At 37.7% G+C, this 25,644-nt stretch overlaps 1 protein-coding gene across 1 annotated transcript in view; it reads left to right on the top strand.

Annotated features, from left to right (window-relative positions):
* LOC122811488 (sodium/potassium-transporting ATPase subunit alpha-1-like) overlaps window positions 1-17,510 on the top strand; it is a 182,201-nt gene extending 164,691 nt beyond the window's left edge. Inside the window, exons 21-23 of the mRNA XM_044083357.1 lie at window positions 4,687-4,788; window positions 11,916-12,007; window positions 14,827-17,510. Coding sequence (XP_043939292.1) covers window positions 4,687-4,788; window positions 11,916-12,007; window positions 14,827-14,855 — 223 coding nt within the window. The 3' untranslated portion in view covers window positions 14,856-17,510. The remainder of the gene's footprint in view (window positions 1-4,686; window positions 4,789-11,915; window positions 12,008-14,826) is intronic.
* The last annotated feature ends 8,134 nt before the right edge of the window (window positions 17,511-25,644 follow it).

Below are 25,644 nucleotides of genomic sequence, written 5' to 3'. Positions count from 1 at the left end.
GTGCTGCCCTTGCTATAGTGAGATCACCCACTGATTGACTCTTAGTAATATAGCACAGTATTAACCTGATATGTGTTTGCCCTCGCTGTAATGAGATCACTAATCGTGTCTGAGTAGTACAAAAGAGTGCTAAAGCTGGTGTTCGCCAACACTGTTGTGAGATCGCTCAGTGACAGTCTTTGCATAATACATTGGAGTACAGAGACTGATGGCTGATGGCTGATGGCATGGTAAGTATCCCTGGAATATGTCCTCTCTCTCCCTTGTCCTTCTAATTCCTTCTAAGATTGATAAAGTATTAGGCTACCCTCCAGCATCAAACACATACATACAAATAAGAAGCAAAACCTCTGTAACGTTTATTTGGAGTCACAAATCCAAATCCAGTATCAGAGTTAAAACATCAGCATAATGCATTTTTATACTTTAAGCAGCAGTTCCATTAATTAGGTAGCAATGGTTCAGGCATTTTGCTTTTCTAATTTCTTCTGACCCTGTGTTCAATTTCTAGATTTGTTGTATGTAGAATTATTAAAGGACTTTAGTTATAAAAATGCTAGTGAAGAGGTCTTCATTACATGCATCTGTAGTGTTTTTATTTCAAGTTTATCATCTTGAAAGGTCTTTTTATTTATTTAGTTAGTTAGTTTTTGTGGTTGTTTATCTCCAGTAAGCATATTAGTATCTTCTATTTATATTAAATAGTACTGTCATTTTGTAATGACAGCCTATTTGCTTGTTTGCACTTTCCTCCCTATGTATGTCTTTTTTAGTGGAATATGTTTACCAGTGCATTAGCATACTACAGACTTTACCAGGGAGTTTTGTTCTATATTGGTCTGTACATTTTATTTTCAGTTTTGTTGTTGATGATACACAACTTATAAAATTTGAAATTATTAACTCTGATTTTTAAGCATAATCTTATGTCAGTCATAGATGAAATAAGCGCAGCTCTATGGATAGATCTATTTCACTTAACTGACTTTTTAAAAAGTTGAAATTCACATGGCCAAGCCCTCGTAATCAACAATTTAAAAAGCCGAACATCCAGACCATATCACAAACAGTGTTTTTGCAAGGGGGTAAGCCCCCTGCACTCCCCACACCCCCTGCTAATTATATATACCAACTCTAAGATCGCACTACAGCAGGGAAAAGGACGTATTACCCAATCCCCACTATGCAGTGATTTCAATACAATTCATTCGACTTTTAAAACTGTCAGTCACATGATTTCAACCATGTGAATTTTGACTATTTAAAAATATGGAATATCAAGAACCACACAACAAATCCAGGAAAAATGTAAGGAACTGGAAAAGAAATGGCACAGATGGATGTTCACAAATAAATGCTTGTATTCCACAAAGATTAAGCGCTTTTGTCCAGTTATATATGATATATATAGCTCTAGTTCCTTATGTTTTTCCTGTATTTAAAAATATGATCAAAGGATTATATATGTTAGTTATAAGTTATCATGAAAGTAATATTCCCTATGTGAGTGAAATAAACAGATTTTCTTATGATACAGTCATTATGCATGCTATTTACTTGTAAGTTATGAATGTTATGTCGTATGGGTAACTTTACATACAGGTATGTTGTGATACAATGATTATGCTCATTCATAGGTTCATAGATACTAGTATATTAATCCATAAGGATGTTAAAAAGCTTAGCCGTACAGCCCATTGATAGTTTTTATAAGTAAGTTGTGAATGTTATATCCCTTAGGTGAATGAAATAAACAGAAGTATATTATAATACAGTGGTTATGCAGGTTTATAAGTAAACCATGTATAGTACTTTCCCCAGATGGATGAATGGAATAAGCATATGTATGTGATCATGGTTCTACAATGAAATGACAGCTTTCTGAATGCTGACATTTCAAAACAACAAATAAAATGCCCAAAAACCAAAATGGCAAAAAAAAAAATCCTTTTTTTTTTGAGGGGGACAAGCCCCACTCCACCACTCAATGTGGGGGGCAAGTTCTTCATACCCTCTGAACTTATACATACCAATTCCACAGTCACAACAACTCATAGAAAGGAAAAATCTCCTTAAAGAAGTGAATCTTTTTTGGCACACAATTAGAAATCACATTGGCAATAATTTCCAATGGGAAAATCATTCATCACTACGTTGTTCTTCTATTTTTTTTTTTTTTTTTTTGCATGCTACTGACACTGTTGCAATTTCACCTGAAGAATATGTAGAGAAGCTATGATACAAAGACTGAGCAGCTCAGTTGTTAGTAGATCATGAATATTATATCCTAAGGTGCAAATATAGCAGTTTGTTCCAAACTGCTACGTTAGTAAATTCTAAGCATGGACATTATCTTGTGATATATCTCCCAGTCTATACTTCTGTTGAATTTTCATTTGTTTATATAACCAGCCAATCTATTCCAGTTTCTAAATAATGGAACAATTTCCCCTTTAGCAGCTAAGCAAATAAAACAATCTCCTGCCTGTAATGCCAGAAGTCAGAGCCAGTTAGCATCTACAATATCAGTTCCACTGTACAGCTCACTTATTCTGTATAGCTGGCCCTATACCATGGGAATCTATCCCTTCACACCTTTAAGAAACATCATCTCACCAAAACCTCTGAAAACAGTTAAGACTTAATCTGCAGACACTTGCTAGAGTCCATCACTCAGGCCACATACCTACTTTCTTCAAAGCTTCAAACTTCCATTTTAGCTAATATCAACAACCATCTAAATGTATGCCTACTTCACTTCTTACCTTCACTATCTGATGCATAACTGCATATCCCTGTTTTGTATAATTTATACAAATTCGCTTGTGTTACATCTTGACTCTAATTATACTAACTTGGATTATAACTGCACATCACTGATTTGTATAGTATGCACATTTCGTTTCTTGTCGCACCTTTAAGTCATTGTACTTCCTTTTGGTACTGTACTGCTATTAATCTTTCCCTGTTCTGGGATTAAAATTGCACACTTCTGATCAGCTCTCTATCCTGGTTAACATATTCAAATAAAATAAATAAAATAAATCAGTGTCATTCCAGGATATGGAAAGAATCCAGAGTACGCAGAAAAAGTACAGACAGACATGTAGAGAAGAATACCCCATACAAAGAGACCTGTACTTCTGGGATTAAACCCCAGACCTTGAAACTTCGAGGCAAAAATCAAACCCTCAGCCACTCTGGTGACCTTAAACTCAATACACCTAACAAGGGTATATAGTAAAAGCACTGCACCCATTATCTGGGGTATATAGTAAAAGCACTGCACCCATTATCTGGGGTATATTAGTAACATCAGAAAAAACATATTTCCAGGCAACTCATGCTGCATTGCCTTCCAAGCATAATGCTGCTTTAAAGTAAACATATTAGTTGTAAGACTCTTTATATTTAAATGAACCTCACTAACCTTTTGGTCCAGATTTGTATCACAAATTATTTTAATTTGTGCTGCTGTAAATGCCTCACACTACTGGAGTAAGATGGCAAATGGTGTTTTCAGAATGTGTTATCCTAGGACAGAGGTGAAAACCACTAGTGCCCACAAAGCCAAGGATGTTTCATACCTTTCAGGACACTGAAGTCTGCATGCAGATCTATAGCATGCAATCCAAGTCATAGTCAGCTTGTATTCAAGTCTGTACTTAGTCTTTCAGTGGTTTATGGCTTAATATTACCAGAGCATGACTTTTTGTGGAGTCATTCCTTAATATTCTGAAGTTAGCTAGACAATAGGCCACATTAGGTTTGATTTGATTATTCCATCAGAACCATGTAATTTGCTACTAAAGAAATTATAACATCTGGTAGTTTTATCTCTGATCTTGTGATGGGTAGTTAGAACTGTTTAGTCTTCTGCAGCGAAGACACATAAAAAATCCAATAACTTATTACATGTTGAAAAAGTTGCAAGTCGCACTGAAAGCAATTGAAGATTTGCAACATCCCTTAGTGTATGTTCTTATGGTTTGATCCATAAGAGAATTAATTTCTTACATAATGCATGCAACCTGTTTCTTGTCAGTGCAGTCAAATTTTAGTAAGGACTGTTTGTATCTTCATAAAACCTTATCTTAGCATGACTAAGACCTTTTTTGTTTACTTATTAACAAATAATCTTAGTTGTTACATTATTTAAAATGACTAAGACCTTTTCATTCACATTGTTAATAGTGTATTTTAGCTCCTAATAACAGGACTCGAGAGTATTCCATGAATGTGGAATAAATTATCACACACTATTAAACATGCTAACTCTTTTAATGTGTATGGGAATTAGCTTGATCACTGGATAGGTATTAAGGAATACTGGTATATAACTAATGTATCCATGCTCCTTGAGGGTCAGGGAGTCAACAATATAGTTATTTGTCGAGATGAAAAAGATATTTGCATTTAGTGTAGTTGTCGTTTAAGCATCACAATATGAAAAGCATATGAAAATGATAACTGGTACTCCAAATGCTGGGTAACATTTGTTCATCATATAGCAAAGCTTTGGAAAATAGCCCAGACACACTATTACTGCAATTAGAGTTTGGAAGGTAATAGTTCTCCTCATAGATTCCATTGTCTATCACTGTACATACGAACTGTTTAAACAATATTGCTAAACAGACTGTAAGACTTTCATGTTATATATTACTGAACTTTTTTTTCTTCTAGCAACAAGGTTTTGATCTTTGCTTTCTTTGAAGAAACCGCACTAGCAGTTTTCCTCTCTTACTGTCCTGGGATGGATGTCGGCCTTAAGATGTACCCTCTTAGGTAAGTCTAATTTCTAACTGATCAAGTTTAGAATACATTATATACCAATACCACTAAAGACAAAAATAACATTATATACCAATACCACTAAACACAAAAATAACATTATATACCAATACCACTAAACACAAAAATAATAATGAAACATTTTTTGTGTAGCTGGCTGGCAATACAAGTTACTTATCAGATTGGGCTGAAAATGAAAGATTTGAATTGAGCATTGTAGGTTTTGGAAAAGATGATGTGCTAGGAAATGTAGGTCAATATTATAATGTATCGAGCTTACAGTGGGGGTACTATGTGACACTAGCAGAAGAATGCTGTGTACCTTTTATTTAATAGATGCATTTTAGTAAAAGCCATTGGCTTTCAGCATTGCAGTGATTTCTGCACTTCACAATTCTATCACTCATTGTAAGGGTAGTACAGTATATGAGCAGTACTGAAGATATGTTTAAACCTCACTGTTTGCAGTGCTTAAGTAAAAAAGAATGCCTTAGGATGCTTCCTTCAAAAAAGAAGGAAGATAACGAACCAGCTGAAGATATCCTTCAACTCATTTTCTGTGTTTAAATAAAAGAGATTGATACATTGTGTTTATAAAAAGGAGTAAAGTAATGAAAAAAGTTATGGCCAAGATGCTGGGTGAAACCCGGAAGAAATGATTCCTGTGGGCAATCACTGCCATATGCAGAGAAAAAGTGTATCCCAGATGACTAGAGAAAAAGCAATCTAGAGCTATTGTACAAAAACATAGGGGGGATACAGAGGTATCAACCTCCCGTCATACTGCATAAACGTGTTGAAGAGGGTGACTAATAAACAAATATGTAAAGTAGTAAAAAGTAAGATAGGAGATGAGCAGTTCAGATTCAGTCCAGGATGCAGCAAAGCCAAATCAATGTCTGCAGCGAGACAGATAATGGAGAATAAGTAGAAGGAAATGAGAAAAATGCAACTGGGCATTCCTAATTCAGAAACAACATATGACAAAGGCCCAAGAAAGGGGATTTAGGGCAACATATGACAAAGGCCCAAGAAAGGGGATTTAGGACAACATATGACAAAGGCCCAAGAAAGGGGATTTAGGACAACATATGACAAAGGCCCAAGAAAGGGGATTTAGGACAACATATGACAAAGGTCCAAGAAAGGGGATTTAGGACAACATATGACAAAGTCCCAAGAAAGGGGATTTAGGACAACATATGACAAAGGCCCAAGAAAGGGGATTTAGGACAACATATGACAAAGACCCAAGAAAGGGGATTTAGGACAACATATGACAAAGTCCCAAGAAAGGGATTTAGGACAACATATGACAAAGGCCCAAGAAAGGGGATTTAGGACAACATATGACAAAGACCCAAGAAAGGGGATTTAGGACAACATATGACAAAGTCCCAAGAAAGGGGATTTAGGACAACATATGACAAAGGCCAAAGAAAGGGGATTTAGGACAACATATGACAAAGGCCCAAGAAAGGGGATTTAGGACAATATATGACAAAGTCCCAAGAAAGGGGATTTAGGACAACATATGACAAAGGCCCAAGAAAGGGGATTTAGGACAACATATGACAAAGTCCCAAGAAAGGGGATTTAGGACAACATATGACAAAGTCCCAAGAAAGGGGATTTAGGACAACATATGACAAAGGCCCAAGAAAGGGGATTTAGAACAACATATGACAAAGGCCCAAGAAAGGGGATTCAGGACACCATATGACAAAGTCCCAAGAAAGGGGATTTAGGACAACATATGACAAAGGCCCAAGAAAGGGGATTTAGGACAACATATGACAAAGTCCCAAGAAAGGGGATTTAGGACAACATATGACAAAGGCCCAAGAAAGGGGATTTAGGACAACATATGACAAAGGCCCAAGAAAGGGGATTTAGGACAACATATGACAAAGTCCCAAGAAAGAGGATTTAGGACAACATATGACAAAGGCTCAAGAAAGGGGATTTAGGACAACATATGACAAAGTCCCAAGAAAGTGGGATTTAGGACAACATATGACAAAGTCCCTAAAAAGGGGATTTAGGACAACATATGACAAAGTCCCAAGAAAGGGGATTTAGGACAACATATGACAAAGGCCCAAGAAAGGGGATTTAGGACAACATATGACAAAGACCCAAGAAAGGGGATTTAGGACAACATATGACAAAGTCCCAAGAAAGGGGATTTAGGACAACATATGACAAAGGCCCAAGAAAGGGGATTTAGGACAACATATGACAAAGGCCCAAGAAAGGGGATTTAGGACAACATATGACAAAGTCCCAAGAAAGGGGATTTAGGACAACATATGACAAAGGCCAAAGAAAGGGGATTTAGGACAACATATGACAAAGTCCCAAGAAAGGGGATTTAGGACAACATATGACAAAGTCCCAAGAAAGGGGATTTAGGCAGCCCTGTAATATTTTGAAGTCCAAAAGCTATTGGTAGAGTTAGTGCATGTTGCGTACAAAAGAGAAATGACACAAGTATTCACAGAGGGGTTCCTAATGGGAATGTGTATGTGAACAAGCTATGGCTATGAGCCCAGTCCTGTTCATACTGATGATGGACTATATTAGCAAGCAAGTCAGAAGGGACAAAACAGCAAAGCTGCTCTATATGGATGATGTGGAATTTAGCAAATGGCATAGGGTACTGGAATGCAAACTTCAAGGCACATGGGTTGAAACTGAGCACAGACAAGAAGGTCATCATAGCATAGTATGTGGCAAGAAAAGATGAAAGCTGAGATAGAAGAGAAACTAATGGAACAGGTTAACATCTTCAATTGTCTTAGAATCTGGTTGAGGGGAAGGGAAGTTTGAATAAGAAGGTCAAAGCTAGACTCAGAGGTACTGCATCCAACTGGTACAGAACATCGGGTCTAGTCTTCATAGGTTCATAGGAGGTTACTAGACTAATGTATCTAGAGTCTTTACAAGCCTAGACATGTTATAACCATGTGCCCTAACTGATTTTGGTTAGATGGTTGTTATTCACAGAGCAAGTCTATGATAAACATTGACTGCCCCTGTCCATAAGGGACATAGAAGCCACCCCCAGGGTGAATTTATGGTTTTGCATCCAATTGTCTGGGTTGCATTTGAATAGGGTCACTGGGGAGCTCTGATTCATGTGACTTAGGAGTTTATTCCAGAGGAGTGGCAATCCTGAGAGATATATCTGTCTGTCCAGCATGTTCTATTAATGTCACAGGATAGGTTGAGATCCCTGGAGCAAGTGACTCTTTTCCCATTTGATTGGCGGATATGCAGCATTTGCATTAAGGTAGGGTTAGAGACTTCTCTGTAGGCCAGGTACAAGTCACCTTTCAGCAGCCAATAGGATTCAATATTTCCATGTAGGACAAAGTTTGGAGGCCCTGACATTTCTTGATGAGAAACCTTTGTGGTCTCTCCAGCTGCTGCTGTGTGACAGAAAAATGCCAAGGAAACTGAAAAGTAATGTATGTATATATATATATATATATATATATATATATATATATATATATATATATATATATATATATATAGTGGTGTGACTTGTGCTTCTGTATGGCGCAGAAACTTGGGCAGTGAAGGCAGAGCTGAAAGAAATGGAGATGAAGTACCTGAGATAGGTGATAAAATGCATACTGTGTGACAGGGAAAAAATGAAGACATCAGAGCAGAAGAAGCAGTAGCCCCAGTTGCAGAAAAAGTCAAGGAGAACAGATAACAGTGGCCTGGTCACATGTGCAGGAAAGCAGAAGATGAGTTGGTGAAGATGATGTGGAAAAGACAGGAAGAAGGCAAGAAGAAACAAATAATACTGCCAAGAGATGTATGGATTGTGTGAGAGGAGGCCTGTAACAGTCAGGCCTGCCTGTCAAAGCAGGTAGGAGTTAGGCACTAAATTGAGAGAGATGCAGCAGTTGACATGACTTCCTTGAAACTATGAAAAAAGAATGTGAAAGAAAGGGTTGATGACAATGATGTGGAAGTGTTACTTAAAGGAGTACATGGCGAGGCATGTTGTAAAACATTACAAATGTCGAAATATAGCACTTCAGAAGAAAGGATTTAATGGAGAAAATGTTTAACGTGTATACTGTCCTCAAGATTAAATTATTTCCAAAGCACATCGATACTTTCATTGTATGTGACATGTTCATTGACACACACACACACACACACACACACACACACACACACACACACACACAATATTTGTCTATATCAAAACTGAAATAAGAAAGAGTCTGTTTAGTCCCAGCACCAACACCTTTTGTCTTTTCAAATCCCAGTGCTGTGGTTTGCCAACCGAGAAATAACTTGATGGAGACAACAGGTATCCTTAAATCCAGGTTTCCCTTCTCCACACCCTACCATTCCAAAGCAATTAGTCACCACAGATGCCTCAGACTTTACTTGAGGAGTAGTTTCAAGTAGAATAAATGTGCAATATGTGTGGGACACCAAGGACAAATGCAAGTACATGAACATAAAAGACATGCCTAACCTGATCATGGCACTCCAATCTCAGAAATATCTTTGATCCTCAGGACCTCTTTAAGTTGTTACAGCCAATATCACAGTCATGTGGAACATTAGTAAGCAAGGGTGGGAATCAGGTCACACACCCTTTGCAGGCTAGCGCTGTTAACGTGGGATATAGCTTCACAGCACAATCTCACTCTGCAGGCATCCTACATTCCATCAGAGTAAAACTGTGTGGCAGACAACATGAGCAGGACAAGGGCAGACCCTCATGAGTGGAAACTATACCAGTGAGTCTTCCATTTAATCCATCTGTGGGGAGTTCCTTAAGTAGACTTCTTTGTCTCCTCTCTAAACAATCATCTGGCAAGAATCTGCTCCAAAAATCTATACAAGAAGGCCACCTTTTCTTTGCCTTGGACAGGAATGTTCCTGTATGCTTTTCCACCCTTTCCACTAATATCCAGGGTACTTCTGAATATTCAGAAGGAATCCCCTAAGATCACTGGGGTAACTCTCTTCTGGCCAGGCAACAGTGGTTCAACTACTTTTGAAAATTACCAGGGAAAATTACCACAAGCATCCTCACAGACTGGATCTACTCACATAAGAACAGGGGGGTGTTTGATACACCTCGACTCCAATCAACTTTTAATTCACTGTCTGGATGATAGGGTCTTAATTCTTTTTGGCACCTCTTTACTAAGGATATACAACAGGTACTACTGGAGGTAAGAAAACCTGCTCCTTGAAAATCATATATTAGCATATGGAAAATATTTTCTAGTCAGTGCCAGCAACATAAGCAGCACAGATTCAGGGCTAGGTGCTCACTGATTTACAATATCTGTGTAAGTTGCTATCCTATGGTCTTTCTTACTCCTTTATCAAGGTTAATTTATTGACTGTTTCAGTATGTCTGCCCATGGATCCTCCTCTTTCAATGTCGTTTCATGTTAAAATATTTTTGAAAGGGGATTTGCTCCTTGGGATCTTAATTTTGTGTTAGAGAAGCTAACAATTATTCCATTTAAACCAGATAACCTGGCTGACTTGAGTTCTTAACATGGAAAACAGTTTTACTTATTGCTCTGACCTCTGCAAGAAAAGTGTCTGAGTTGCATGCTCTTGTGGTAAGTTAACCCTACCTCTTTTTCCACAGGGACAGGGTTTCTTTGAGAACTAAACTTTCTTTTATGACTAAAACGGTATCTGAGTTTACTTTAAGCCAAGCTATTCATCTCCTTATTTTCTTAGAAGAAGAAGGGACAACCTTTGTCAAAACAGACTATTTCAAAACAGTTGTCTAAGGCTATTACGTTTTGCTCTACTCACCACAACAAAGCTATTTCAGGCAGGGTCAAGGCCCACACTACCAGGGCCTTGGCTGCATGTAGGCTTTTTTGATAGTGATAAATAACTTGGTTATCTGCACATACTTTTACAAAGCACTATAAGCTTGATTCCTTCTCTAGGTCTAAATTAGGTTTACAAGGACAAGTCTCCAGGGATTCGTGGACTTTTCTCCTTCCATCTCCCAAGTGTAGTTATCCAGGGTAATCTACTCCTATAGCTAAGGCTATTGTAGCACTGATCAATATGATGAACATAGTATAATTGTGTAAGTAAACTTACCATAACAGCAGATATTTAAATGGCCACTGCTGTAGTAGCAGCTCCCTCCCTTCATGCCCTTGTTTTTTGGTATGCTGCTTATGCCAGGGTGTGGTTGTTCATTTTTGTTCTTCCTAACATTGTCCTTTCAGGGCTCATCTTCCCTCTCCCTGTTGGCACTTTTTGCTCTACTCACCACAACAAAGCTATTTCAGGCAGGGTCAAGGCCCACACTACCAGGGCCTTGGCTGCATGTAGGCTTTTTTGATAGTGATAAATAACTTGGTTATCTCCACATACTTTTACAAAGCACTATAAGCTTGATTCCTTCTCTAGGTCTAAATTAGGTTTACAAGGACAAGTCTCCAGGGATTCGTGGACTTTTCTCCTTCCATCTCCCAAGTGTAGTTATCCAGGGTAATCTACTCCTATAGCTAAGGCTATTGTAGCACTGATCAATATGATGAACATAGTATAATTGTGTAAGTAAACTTACTATAACAGCAGATATTTAAATGGCCACTGTTGTAGTAGCAGCTCCCTCCCTTCATGCCCTTGTTTTTTGGTGTGCTGCTTATGCCAGGGTGTGGTTGTTCATTTTTGTTCTTCCTAACATTGTCCTTTCAGGGCTCATCTTCCCTCTCCCTGTTGGCAGGAAAGCTCTGAAGGGCTTGACATCCAAAATTGTGTTTTAGTTAGCTCCGCTGAAGCTACCTGACAGTTTGGGCTCATGGAAGGTGCCCTAAAGCTTTAGAAACTGGCCAGTTGTTATATCCTTGGCAGTATATAACCCATATAGCTAAGGCTACTGAAGCAGGGATCATTCAGACATGTACTGTTATGGTAAGTTTACTTACACAACTATACTTTATATGAAGCTGTGAATTACGTTTTTAATAAGAAAAATATTTTGAGGTTATGGGAAGTGTTGCTAATGCTGCTCTTATTGTTTAATTACAGAGGTATAATAATCTATACTTTCTGTTAATCTCTGTTTTGCTTTCTTGTTTTATTTTAAGACCAATCTGGTGGTTTTGTGCCACCCCTTATGCACTGCTGATCTTTGTTTATGATGAAGTCAGAAGATACATCATACGGCACAACCCAGGAGGTAAGAATTGTACTGCTGTAACTTTTACCAAGTATAGGTTTAGGACAAACATTGTTCTACGACATAATACAGAATATTGATATGACATTATACACTAAGTATGCACATGTGATAATGCACTTCAATGATAAAGAAATATCTTTTGTAAGATGTTGTATCTGGAGGTATGAGTAGGTTAAACTCCAAAGGACTAAACACTCTGCAATAGGAGACTTAGCCACAGTCACTGCCCAGTAAAAAAAAACAACAAAATACTCTGCAATAGGAGACATAACCACAGTCACTGCCCAGTAAAAATGAGAAAGTGAAGCAACTTCGAGCGGCACAGGAAACCATAAAATATAAGTAAGAATAATTTTATTCAGAACAAGTTTAGCACTTTCTTCCAGAAATTAATTTCAAGGATAGATTGAAAACCGACATACAGTAACACATTTTTATGCTTTGATAGTGAGTATCTCTACTTACAAAAGTGAAGTATTGTAAAGGGACAACTAGCTAAAGTTGCCCATATGACCTCCATATATCAAGATTTTATAACAGGATGTGATATTTTGAAAAATATGTTTTTATAGAGAGGAAATGCATCACACCTTTTGGGAAATATTATTTCTGAAGTGGTGTCTGCTTTGGGAGAAAAATGTACTCCCATACTAAATGGCAGGGGTAACAACACATTAATAACTACAGCTATTAGTATTAACAATATGGGACAAAGCAGAGATGACTATTTTTTTTCAGTGTTGTGCTTGGAATACAACAGGGACTATAAAACTATTCAGAATATTATATAACAAAATACTGTAACATTTTGGTCAGATACCAGGAGCCTTTAGTATATTCAAAAAACCTCTAAAATTCACATATAAATAGGTAGAATTTTAAATAACATATTTGTGTTACAGAATAACTTTAATCAAAATAATAATAGGTTACAAAATGGAACCTAACAGTGCAGTGCCTGTAAGCAATACCCTTATATGGGAAATAGTGACATTATAAGTCAGAATAGACAAATCAGACACATTAAAATATTAGAATAGGTTCATAGGTTCATAGGTTGGTACTAGGCTATCAGCCCTAGGGCCTATACAAGCCTAGCCATAACAATTCCCTGGCTATTTCTTCCCACATTATTTACTTTCCTGGACCCCTGTCTAGCAGGGCGACTGACATGATCCCTGGGGTGAATTTCCTTTCTCCCATCCAATCATCAAGGTTCCTCTTGAAGAGGTCCAAAGAGGCACTCTGCTTGACATGTATGGGCAATCTATTCCAGAGTCTGGGGAGTCTCTGGGTCTAGAACCTATCCCTCCAGCATGTTTTGTTTATTGTGATGACAAGGTTTAGAGAACCTGTAGAATAAAAAGACACTTTTATTACCAATAGAATAATGAATTAGGTAAGCGCTTTCGAGGTTGCCCTCTTCTTCAGACCTTAATGAAAAACTTTTACAAACTTGCAGTTTAAATACACGTAACAACCAATAAAATACACAATAAAATTCAATGTGGCAAACCTCTTTTTCTTAAGAGAGGTTTTAAAGAAACAGCACTGTTCAAGCCAGGTGGAACATAAGCCTTAAAATCAACAATCCATCTCAGCTCTGTGTATTCAATTTCATTGCGTAAATCTTCCTCTCTTAAGCTCTCAGTGATTTTTTTGTTGAACTAAAAACTTAAAATTATGGTAAATACCACAATCTGATACATGTTTTGCCAGTGCATTTGTTAATTTATTACTACGTATGTCATTCAAATGTTCCATGACCCTCTCCTTCAACATACGATTTGTTTTGCCTATATAAAATGCAGTGCACGAATTACACTTGGCCAGCTATATTATATTCTTAGTGCAGCAGTCTGCATAGAAAGAGAATCCTATTGATTTTGAGTATACCGGATGCACAACCATACAAGTTGACATTATTTATTTTCTTGGTTTGTTGGTTCCACCACTTTCTTTTTACTATAATAGAGAACCTGGTTTAAATGATACCATTACTATCACCCCTGTTTTGAAATTGAGGTCTGCTAAACTGATGAATTTTGAAAAAAGATGCTATATTTATTGACATAAAGTTTTTTAAACAAACTTTATCACAGAAATTTATTTTACATTTACATTTGTACACTAATAGGGTTATCCTCTTTAAGAGCATAGGAATAATAAGAATTTTAGGTGGTGATTCAATGTATTCATTAAAGCATTGTATAGTATTTTATTCATTCTTATGAAGGCATGGGATTCAGATTAGTGTAACTGACTCTTTAAATGAAAAGCATTAATTGTTTTACTAATTGTTTTGCTATTTTTTTACTAATAATTTAGGAATCAGTAGCTTTAGTAAGTAATTCCGATGAAGTCCTAGAGGTGTTATGGATGAAAGCACTAAATTTGTTCTGAATAAAATTATGTTTATTTATATTATATGGTTTCCTGTGCTACTGCAACTTCCTTCATTTTTTGTATTTCTACTGAGCAGTGACTGTGGCTATGTCTCCTATTTTATCCTTTGGCGTTTATAGTCTTTACCTCTGTTTGCACCTTCACTGTGGTTAAATGCTAAAAAAATGGACTACCTTAGTAAACAAATACACAGATGTTTCAGAAATGTTTATACAATATTTACAGTATGTCTCCCCTAATCTGACCCCCATCCCCATTCTCAGCCATTTTTTTTCTTGATTTGTTATTCATAGTGCTAAAACAAAATGTTGGCTTAACCATTGTTTTGATCAATGCCACTGACTATATATAAAAACAAATTAAGTCTAAATGTTCACCTGTTTAGCTGAAATCTATTGCTTTCTTTGCAGGTTGGGTTGAAAAAGAAACCTACTACTGAAAGAAATTTGCCAGATTTATTCGTCATCTATTTCATTGTAAATGGTTCTACTCCGATACATTGCAGAACCACTGTGATTATTATGAAAGAATATACTGCCATTCATATAATGTAAACAGACATATTTCAGAAAAAAAATCACCTTCAGAGACATAGACGACACTGGAGTGAAAATACACTGGACAATTAAAAGGCCTCATGATGTGCCAAATTTTCTACAATGCATGTGAATAAACACAATTTATTTCTTCTTTTAAACAACAACCAAGGACTAAAACAACATTCATCTTAAAAATCTTATGCTTGCATCTACAACTAAAGCAGACCATGGTCAGAAGACACTGTGAAGGAAATCAAAACAGACCAATTCAATAACTTGAGTGAAATTAATTTTTGTTTCTGAACTATGGTTTGATTATACTGACCAATTTTTAACTTGCTTTTAAAGTGATACATTTCAGAATATATTTTGTTTCTGTTTTATACCCAGATCTATTAATATAACATGAGTCTTTCCAGTATATCCTCAAATGAGTGGGGTGGAGCAGCATCTGCTAAGAGTGGGTAAACATTTAGTTGGTCCATCCAGGCTATGAACCGAATATCCACCTGGAAGCGTTGATTGTGCTGAAGCCTGGTTACCCTAACATCAGAATTCTGAACCTTTTGGACTGAGATTGTGTTTGCCAAATTTCAGCCACATCTGACATAAGGGGGTTCTGTAGACTTATGCCACCCTTCACATAATTTAACTTACCACAAGATGTAAAAATCTCAGCACTGAAGATGTTGATCGACAACACTAAGGTGATGTAGGGTACAGTTGGAGGTCATCCGTACCACGTAATACATGTGTCTGGTATATATTTTGAGTAACAGTGTGAGTTTTTCTGTATGCTTATGTGTGCAGGTGTGCATTTGATAGACTGCGTGTTTGGTTTGTATTTTGATTAGGAGTGTGAGTTTTCATAAATGTCTATTTATATGAGTGTTTTTGATGGAGAGTGTGTGCTTGCCAGTGTATTGGCAGTGTGATGTGATTCAGCATAACTGGATTATTGTGTCCATCCAGTCGAAACAGGCTGCCAACCTTACTTATGGCATTTTACCATTCATTTAATTAATCCCTGCATTAGCATTTTAGACTGGCTAGAAAATGTGAGCATAACTACTATAAAAAGCATGGAGCACCATAATTATCCTCCAAACATGTGAAAAAGACAAGATTGTTAAGTACCTTTCTGAAATCTAAAAGGTGCTTAACAAGCTTTTGTAAGAACACCTAGGCATTGTTGAGATCATGCCTCACACTGGAGATTGACAGTAGAAAGTGATGGCCAGTGATTGAAGGTGAAAAAACATTAACAGCTGTTAGGTATTCTGCCACGTGTGTACCAAATGTGTGGTACAACAAAGTGTCTCACTGTCAGGTACTCTGTCACATGTATAACAGAAAGTGTGGTACAAAAAGGTGTCTAACAATTTTTTAAAGCAGTTCATTCTTCAGAGGGACATTTAATTTCTGCCTGCTGTCTGTTTGACAGTGCAAAAGTATTGCACATTCTTTCGAAGACTTCTCACTCTTACACTTTTTTTCTTTTTTTTTTATGTAATTGGTAGTACATGGGAGAGATAAAACTCCATACTCTGAAAAGAATTATGATCAGATCTTATTGATCATAACCCTTATTATGTGCTGTCAACATGGATGACAGGAAATGTTGGCACCCTTGTCTTGAACACATAATACGTTATTAGGGGATTGCATTCCATTGCAGGAATTCCACTAACTCTCAGTTTAGTAAACTTCATACATATAGATATGCAAGATTCCATTCATAGGCACTATCACATCACCACGACAAGAGCATCACCTGCAGAAGATATCATCATAATCCTCTATTTATATTACATGTTATGACATTACAAAGCACATAATCTCAGATCTGTGTTACGGGTTCATAGGTAGCTACTAGACATGCAGTCCAGGGCACCTTAAAGCAGGTTAGCCAAAATTCTCAATTGACCCAGACCTCTGCCTAGTTAAGTGATTTGCTCAATGTCTTATATCCAACAAATGTCTATATCTATGTCTATATGTATGTGTATGTGTGTCTATTTAAATATATATATATGTTTGTGTGTGCATGCGTGTTTGTATGTGTGAATGTGTGTGTGTTTGTGCGCACATGTGTATCTTACTGTAGAAATAATAGGAAAATGAATATGGAATACAATGCAGAGTCAGATTGTACAGTTTATATGCTTTACAAGCCCACGTTGTTTATGAAAATTAAAAAGTGCTTTAGTGCTTTCTATTACCTAATGAAAAAATGAACTCTTAATTCTTAGTATTAATGTAACCTGCAAGGGTCTGAGTTTTTACTTTCCTGATTCCTGGCAGAAACCCAGAAACCTGAATCTTTAGTTGTACAGTTGTATTTCTAAATTAGAAATGAGTCAGATTAAAATATCAGATAAGAAGATAATCTATTTCTAATGGCTAGACTATAGCAGACCTCTACTCTTTTTCTCTCATTTTCCAGATTTATCTTTATAATTCCTTCCCTCATGCATCACTATATATTGTTGTAATATTTGTGCATTTTTGAGTATCATTGTTAAACTTTTAATAAAAAAACTATGAATTAAAAATGTAAAACTCAACAGAGTTTTTATTCAGTCTTTTTTGAAAATTAAGCAAGTATTGTTATTTTTCTTGTTGATCAGTAAAAAGAAAGGGTGATTTTCATAAACATGATTGACAACACAGTATGTTGGTGTACTGGACCAGTGAGTAACACTGGACATGATTTACAGACCAGCCAAAGAGACAGCCTCTTACGTGGTATGCATATTGAGTATATTTTACTTACTCAGTTTCTAGTTTTATTGTTTTGAGCATACTGGCTCTGTTTTGCATTGCTTCAGTATTTTAATGCTCCCCTTTCTGAGAGTGAGTTTTAAGTGCTTGTTTATTAGTGTGTTTTGGATGATATGAGGTCACTGTACCTCAGATAAAGAGGTAGTCAAGTACCTTAGAGTTAAATAATAATGTTCAGGGCGTCGAGTATGCGGTGATGGGGAGTGCTTGTATCCATGCAAAACACTTATCTGTTTTGTTATAGATGCTTGTGATTAATCAGTCTAGGTACATGCTTTCCTAGAATGCATACACTTGAGTTGTACTTTAGTAGTTCATGTGATTGAGCTTCTGTGATGTGAGGTTTTAGACAGTGACAGTGCATGATTCAGAGAAGGCCTAAGTTATGCACCAAAGTGCATTGAAGCAGTGTATACCTGAGGATGACTGCCCTGAATGCATAAACTACTTACTGACAACACAGACATAATTCACACAGTCATAGTGAAGATCATGGCCACAAGATGCCATTCGTGGGCACCATCACATCACCACCACAACAGCACTACGTACAGAAGCAGCTCTTCAGCATGTAGCTGTTGTACAACACACTGATGACATAGTAAGGACAACTGGATAGACAAATGTTGTGGCCCTAAATGTCCATGTGAGTTGTGCTGGGTGCCCGGCGTGTAGAGATTGAGAAAGATCCATTCTCTTGCTGACCAGTGTCTGCAATGCAATACTACACTTACTGACTTTGAGACTAGCTGAGAAAACGCAAACATTTTCTATGTTTGCCCAACAGAATATTCCAGTGTTTCTCCAACACATAATGATGGACCATGCAGAGATGCACATATCAGTGTCATCCACCCAGGATGAGTTCATTCTAGTAATTAAGGATAACATTCCATTGCTGGAATCCCACTAACTCTCAGTTTAGTAAACATCATACATATCGATATGCAAGTACGACTGACAGAAGATATTTGTGTGTTATTGTAGACAGACATACTGTAGAATGTATTTATTTATTTATTTATTATTTTATTTAACATTTGTTGACCGGGAAAGTCCGACTAGGTTCCACAGAGCCTGTTTTCAGCAGAGGCCCGGGGAGAAATGCTCCAGATGCATGTCTTTGGAATCATGGCTAGCAGAAGGCAGGAGGGACTACTGTGGCAAGGATATACTATTGCAATGACAGAGCACACTGAGGTATGCATAAAGACACTTAGCTACTATACCATGAAAATCCAGGCTGTGTATGATCACACTGATAGGATTATCAATATTTGTGCAAAATATCTTAATGAATTTTGCAGTGCCCACATTTGGTACTCCTTAGGCTTACAGTACATGTAGAAATGGGAAAATGCCACACAGGTGATTTACTGATAATGCTGAATCTTGGTTCCTAATATCCATACGAGAAACAACCAAAAATGTGGAAGAGGTATATGGCTGAACAAAGACAGCAGGTGTTTAGGCATTTTAAGATGAGGGTTTTGTTGCCTATTTGAGTCAGAAGGGACCTGGTAATGCATGTAAGATTGTGTAGCCTCACAGCCAGAAAGTGCTGACCAGTCAGATAACCAAGTCAGGTTGACATATGTGTGCTACAAGCATGCCACACTGGCAGGGACAGAAACAAGCTGGATCAGCATACACAAAACCCATTCTCCAAATGGTATACATGTAAATAGGCATCAGTGGAATGCAGACATTATCATAACAGTACAGGATATGTATTTGTCCACTAACGCACAGGAACAGGGAGCAGATAATGCTTCCATGTAAAGCAAGGCCAATGTCATCCAGCACAGAAAGCAATGACATATGTCATATGAAGTTTTAATGCCATGCCTCATTTATTTATTTATGTAAATAAATAACATCTCATAGATAATTACATCTTATAGATGTGACTTTCCATCTGAGCACATACTTCAAGAGCAATACCACCTGCAAGTGATACATCATTTGCATCCACAAGGAAGTAGCTATTGTGAGATGCAGTTATGGCTCTGGCTTACATAGCAACCCTCCAACAGGTTGTTTAAATGAAACTAGTTATGATGTCAACCACATTGCATGCATAGGGAGGGAGATGGCATAGCTTGCTGATGTTCTTTGTTAATTTCATGTGGCACGTCATGCAGGGTTGTTGTAGACTCAAGTTGTAATTTAGTGTCATTGATATGACAGCGTATTGTGGCATGCAGAAGATACCTAGTAGAACAAGTTCCAGTGAGAATACCTGCTGACCAAAATCAGCACATTCTTATGACCTTGTACCTCACAGTATAGACATAAGATTGTGTGTGACTGCCTTCGTATTTTCTGTATTACAGCTATATGTGTCTGCACTACACATTTATACAGTACAACATGCTGGGTGCCCACACCAGCCAGTATGCTGCCCATGTCCTGCACAGTCCACTCAAGGATGGATGCAGCCTGCAACTGTGACTCCAAACTTTATGATGTTGTGACAAGGGACATCACCCTCATCAATGCTCTGTACCACAACAGCTTTATTTTCAGTCCGTCTATATGCTGTGACACATAAACAGCAAGGGGAGGCAGGCATAGAAGCTACGAACATCATTATCATTCTCAGTTGTTACATGCTAACCTCCTGCGGGCGCAAAACCTTTGCCTTATTAGGACCACCTTAAGGTGTCTGGTCTTCATGTCCATTGGGGTTTTAACTGCAGTATGTCATTAGGATTGTCACTTTTTTAAATGCCAGGACATTTTTGCATGATAGCATAATATTCTACTGGACAAACCATATACACAATTGGTGCAAAGGACTGGAATTCATGCTTTGTCAAAATAAAACCTCCCTCTTGTAGAATTTGTGTGTTTTTAGCTTATTCATATAACATTAGGGCCTTTCAAGCACATGATAATATTTTATGCAACTATTAGAGGAAATTTAAGAATCAATTTTTGTGCTAAAATCTCAGGATATTTGCATTTTTTTCATTTTTTTTATTTTTAACAGAATGCAATAGCCCAAATAGGTGAGGCAACTAGATCCTTCGGAATGGTGGTTTCTTCATCCCTGTATATTATAAAAAAGTTAAACCTAACAATTGCCATTCTAATATCCTTGGCACATTGGCTACTGGTGTCCACTGCCATCCATGAGAACACAGTACACCTGTACAAAGAATACATGGTGCCCAGAACTGGGCCACAATATGCTCCTAAAATATGTAAAAATAAACTGTACTTATATTGTCACGTGCCATTATTACATTTGTCCCCTGAATATCACTGAAGAACATTGGCCTGGACCAGTGAAACATTATTGCTATAGACAATGCATAATAAGAAAAATGCAGCATATTGGAATATAGAGACCTGCTCTCAGCATGTTGAAACATCTGTGTCCATCCCACCCAATAATCCATGGGCTGTAACCTGAAGCATCACTGACATCAAACATTGTTTATCATGTCAGAATGTTAGAGTTTCCAATACTAAGACTCTGCTTCACTCAGTCTGCATTTGCAAGTTGTGCATCTTCTCCCTCACCATGTCCTTCTTGGCTGGGATTTTATGTTGGCAATTCATTGTCAAGCATCCATGTCCCCCAACTTAATTTATCTCCTTCACCTACTCTGCACAGTAGAACACCTTCTTCTCCCAGTTAACCAAATGATCCAGCAGCAGGCCAGCATTCTTCTTCAGGGATTAAAATAGTAAACTATTATTATCCTCAAGTTCATCTGCCAACATCTGCATGACAGAGTAGTGCATTTCTTTTTTATGAAAACCCTTAACTTCAATTACTTTGCATGAAAAGTACAGCTTAGCTAACACAAAATGGTGGAGAATGGGTGTTAATGAGATGCAGTGTATATTACATGCATACCTATGTAATATGCCATGTGCCGAGAATTTGGGTGTTATATGACAGCACCATACAAGTATATCTACTGTGCCTTTGCTGTCTGTGGTATGAAAAACGATGATAGAAGTCAAGCACTGAAACTTCAAGTCTGCACATGTGTAGCATGTGCAAATGTTTGGCCCATAACTAACATTAAGGAAGCCATATTTGAGGGTCATGTAGTCTGATGATGGAACCTAAATAAGAAGGTACAAATGAATAGGTAGACCAAAAACTATCCCATTAAGTGATTACATACATGGTGGCACAGTGCCTACATGTATTATAAGGTAAGACACAAACACACAGCATGGGATTTGATTGACACATCCAGTGTACATTCACAATGCCCACACATGTTCAAGAGTTTGTCCATATCATGTGGTTAATCAGTTTCTTTTGACTTAATCTGCACATCATTTAATATGTTCAGATATGGAATTCAGGAGTATCCACAGACTAGTATTGCTTGACAGAGAAATCTATTTATTATGCTGCTATGACCACATAAGCAGCAGTTATTGATTAAACACTGCACCAAGGTAACAAGATCCAGTCATCAATCTTGACAACCCCTGCAAGAAGTCTGGCAACTGATATGGATATCATTCAGACTGTCAAGCAGTACAGCAAGTGTTCTACTTATATGTGGAGCGGGGTCTAATATCAAATCTGCATTTATTGGATGCTGCCATATAGAATCCCGACCTCCCCCTAAATCTATGCCAAATGTGCATTCTGTTGGTGGCATCTTTACCATTTGTAGCCACACATGCTAAATTGAACATTATAAATGCTTGTATTATAGTTTTTTAGCGGAAAACTCCAAGGTAAAGGGGACACATAGCAGGGAATATTATTTTAATATATTTATTTATTTTTGGAACTTGCACTGTCATTCATGTAGTGGACATACTATATCTATCAATGTTAGATGATTATACTTTAAGTTGCTGCACTTGTTTATCACTATCTCAAAATACATTTGACAGTTGTACATATTATTACTCTAATCACACTGTAAGACTGGTTTCTGTATTTTGCTTTAAACTGTTTACTTACTAACAGTACATATTTATGTACATACTTCTCATTCCATATTTCCTTCACTGTGTATTGCCATTTTCTGTTTTACTCTTATTAAGTTCATATGTGTTTACTAGGCTAATGACCACAAGGATCTTTTTAAGCCTAGCCGTGCATCTCAGATCTCTGAGAAGTTTTAATACCCTTGATAAGTGTAAGCATGGGCCTCAGAGATGAACCATTTACAGGTTACCTGTGTTCATTAGAGACATAGGTGCCAAACCAGGGATGAATTTCTGGTTTGCAATCCAATTGTCCAAGTTACACTTGAATTGGGTTAGGAAGGAACTCTGCTTCACATGGATGGGGAGCCTGTTCCATAGATGCAGTAGTCTCTGAGATACATACCTATCTCTACAGCAGGTCCTATTTATATCGCAAGCAAGGTTTAAGTCTTTAGAACTGGTAATTCTGGTGCTGTTTGTTTTGTGGCTATGCAGGAGGTCCATCAGAGTGGGGTCTGACAATGCACTGTATGTCAGGCATAGATCTTCCCTCAAAAGCCTGTAGGAGATGGAATACAGAGATAGGGCCTTGAGGCAGTCTGCATAGGACATTTTACTTATGCCCTGTATTCTTTTAATGAAGAATCTCTGTGGACGTTCCAGTTGTTGGATATGCCTGGTTAGGTACATACCAAAGGGGGTATTGTACTCAATGATAGGTCTGATGAATGCCAAACACCATGGAACAATGATTTCCTTGGACTTAGATGCCATACCTTTGTTTTTAAGTTACGTAACATAGAATGATTTCCTCACCACTGTAGACACATGATGACCAAAGGCTAGATTACTATCTATGTGTGTCCTTAAGTCCCAGACTACTGGGTCAACTCTAAGGGTTGTGTTGTCAATATGCTAGTTACCAGGGATGGATGACTTATACCACCTGGATTTCTCTTTCTTTGTGTACTATTGTTTTAAATATTCCTGCTTCCCCTACGTGCTGTTATACATCTCTGCCATTTTCATCCAATAACTTGATTTTTGCCCTACTCTCCTTCTGTTTGTTTTACTTTGCTTAAGATGCACCACTGATATGATCTACCCCTAATGTGGCTGCTGCATGTTGAGGTCATTTGTTTGTCCCAGAGGTTTTCCATGACTACTAAATGCAAGACTAATTTAAGTATTGTTCCCTAGTCTGAAAACATCACATGATCTTCATACAGATCACTGCTGCAGCTGCTAAGGTATATGGGATATATCCTGCTAAGGATATAATAGCCAGCCAACTTCTAAAGCTTCAGGACACTTTCCACACACACACACACACACACACACACACACACACACACACACACACACACACACACACACACACACACACACACACACAAACATGCCATTAGCCAGATCATACTGAGCTGACTAAAAAATAGGTTTGGATGCCATGCCCTTCATAGCTTTCCTGCCACTAAAAAAAGTGCCCATCCATGGGATTTTGAGAATCAATGGTTGCCTTGTGCTGTCCTATTCCTTGGTAGATAAGTTCTCTTTGAGGAAAAACTTTCCACATATTATTTTCTTTATTTAAACTTACTTTCCTCTTGAAGAAAGTATATTTTAAGGTAGGATTGTGTTTTTGTTGATTGTCATGCCACTTTACTACACTTTTAAACAAGAATGCACTTTTGTTTCTCACAGTTTAAAAGTAAGCTTACACATTCTAAAACTGTTTTTTGTTTAGAAACTGTGTTTAGTTTACTTTTTGGGGCTGATAAAGTGAATTAGAGTGCTTATTACTGTGTTTTAAATGGGAAAAGGTTACTTTTAAATTCTTTTATTTTTTTAATGGCTTTTGTTGCCTAGTTCCCCTAGGAAAGTAGCACTATTTTGGGCTTGAACATGGAACAAACTACTGTTCCTTCTTCCAGCCACAAAAAGAAAAAGTTAACTAGACAGTCTTTGCGATCACAGTGGGCTAGCAATTTGCCTCAGCCACATGTGGGTGAGTCTTCTGTGACCAAAGCTAGTTTCACAGATCTCTAATCTTTTTCACCAGATCCCTCTGTTGTATCACACACACAGGGGGTTATTCATATCCTCTGACACTGTTGGAGTCCATCAGTGGGTAAGGTAGAGCCACTCTTGTGGTCTTGGGAGAAGGGACAGGGAAAGTGTTCCTGCTTAACCAAAATGTTGTGCCCATCCCAGAGGAAGCTGCTGCCCCCCCTTTTTACTCATTTTTTTCTACATGAGGTCCAGGTGTTGTGTTAAATGTCACCAACGCTCTCGATTCAGTGCCACACTCCTGCCTTCTTCAACACTCATGCCTGACTGTCGCAGATCTTCTTTCACACAATCCATCCACCTCTTTGATGGATGTCCTCACTTCCTCCTACCTTCTTCCTCTCTGTCCCAAATCTTCCTCACCAGATTGTCTTCTGCTTTTCTGCATGTGTCCAAACCACTGTAATCTGTTCTTTATGATCTTTTCTGCAATTGGAGCTACCTTGGCTTCTGCTCATATATCCTCATTTCTCCATCTGTCCCACAGTGTGCATCCTACCACCCTTCTCAGGTACTTCATTTCCTTCACATCTAGCTTCTTCATCTGCTCTGCCTTTATTGCCCAGGTTTCTGTACCATACAGTAGCACTGGTCGCACCACTGTCTTGTACACCTTACTGTTCAGCTTCTTTGACATTCTTCTGTCATAGTCTACACCTGACACTCTATGCCAGTGGCTACAGCCCCTCTGATTCTAGTTTTGACTTCTTCATTCAGACTTCCCTTCTCCTCAACCATACCACCCAGGCACTTGAAGCTATTTACCTTGTCCACTATCTTCCCTTCCATCTCGATTCTCAGCTTCTTCTGATTTCCCCAATTTGCTGCCATTACCATCATCTTATCTGTGCTTAGTTTCATTCCATGTGCCTTCAGATTTGCATTCCATTCTCCTAACCTTTGCTGAAGTTCTAG

Source organism: Protopterus annectens, chromosome 9.part0 (assembly GCF_019279795.1).
Source record: "Protopterus annectens isolate FY-2018-M chromosome 9.part0, PAN1.0, whole genome shotgun sequence".
In the NCBI taxonomy this organism is placed as follows: domain Eukaryota; kingdom Metazoa; phylum Chordata; order Ceratodontiformes; family Protopteridae; genus Protopterus; species Protopterus annectens.
This window is presented reverse-complemented; position numbering and strand designations above follow the sequence as displayed.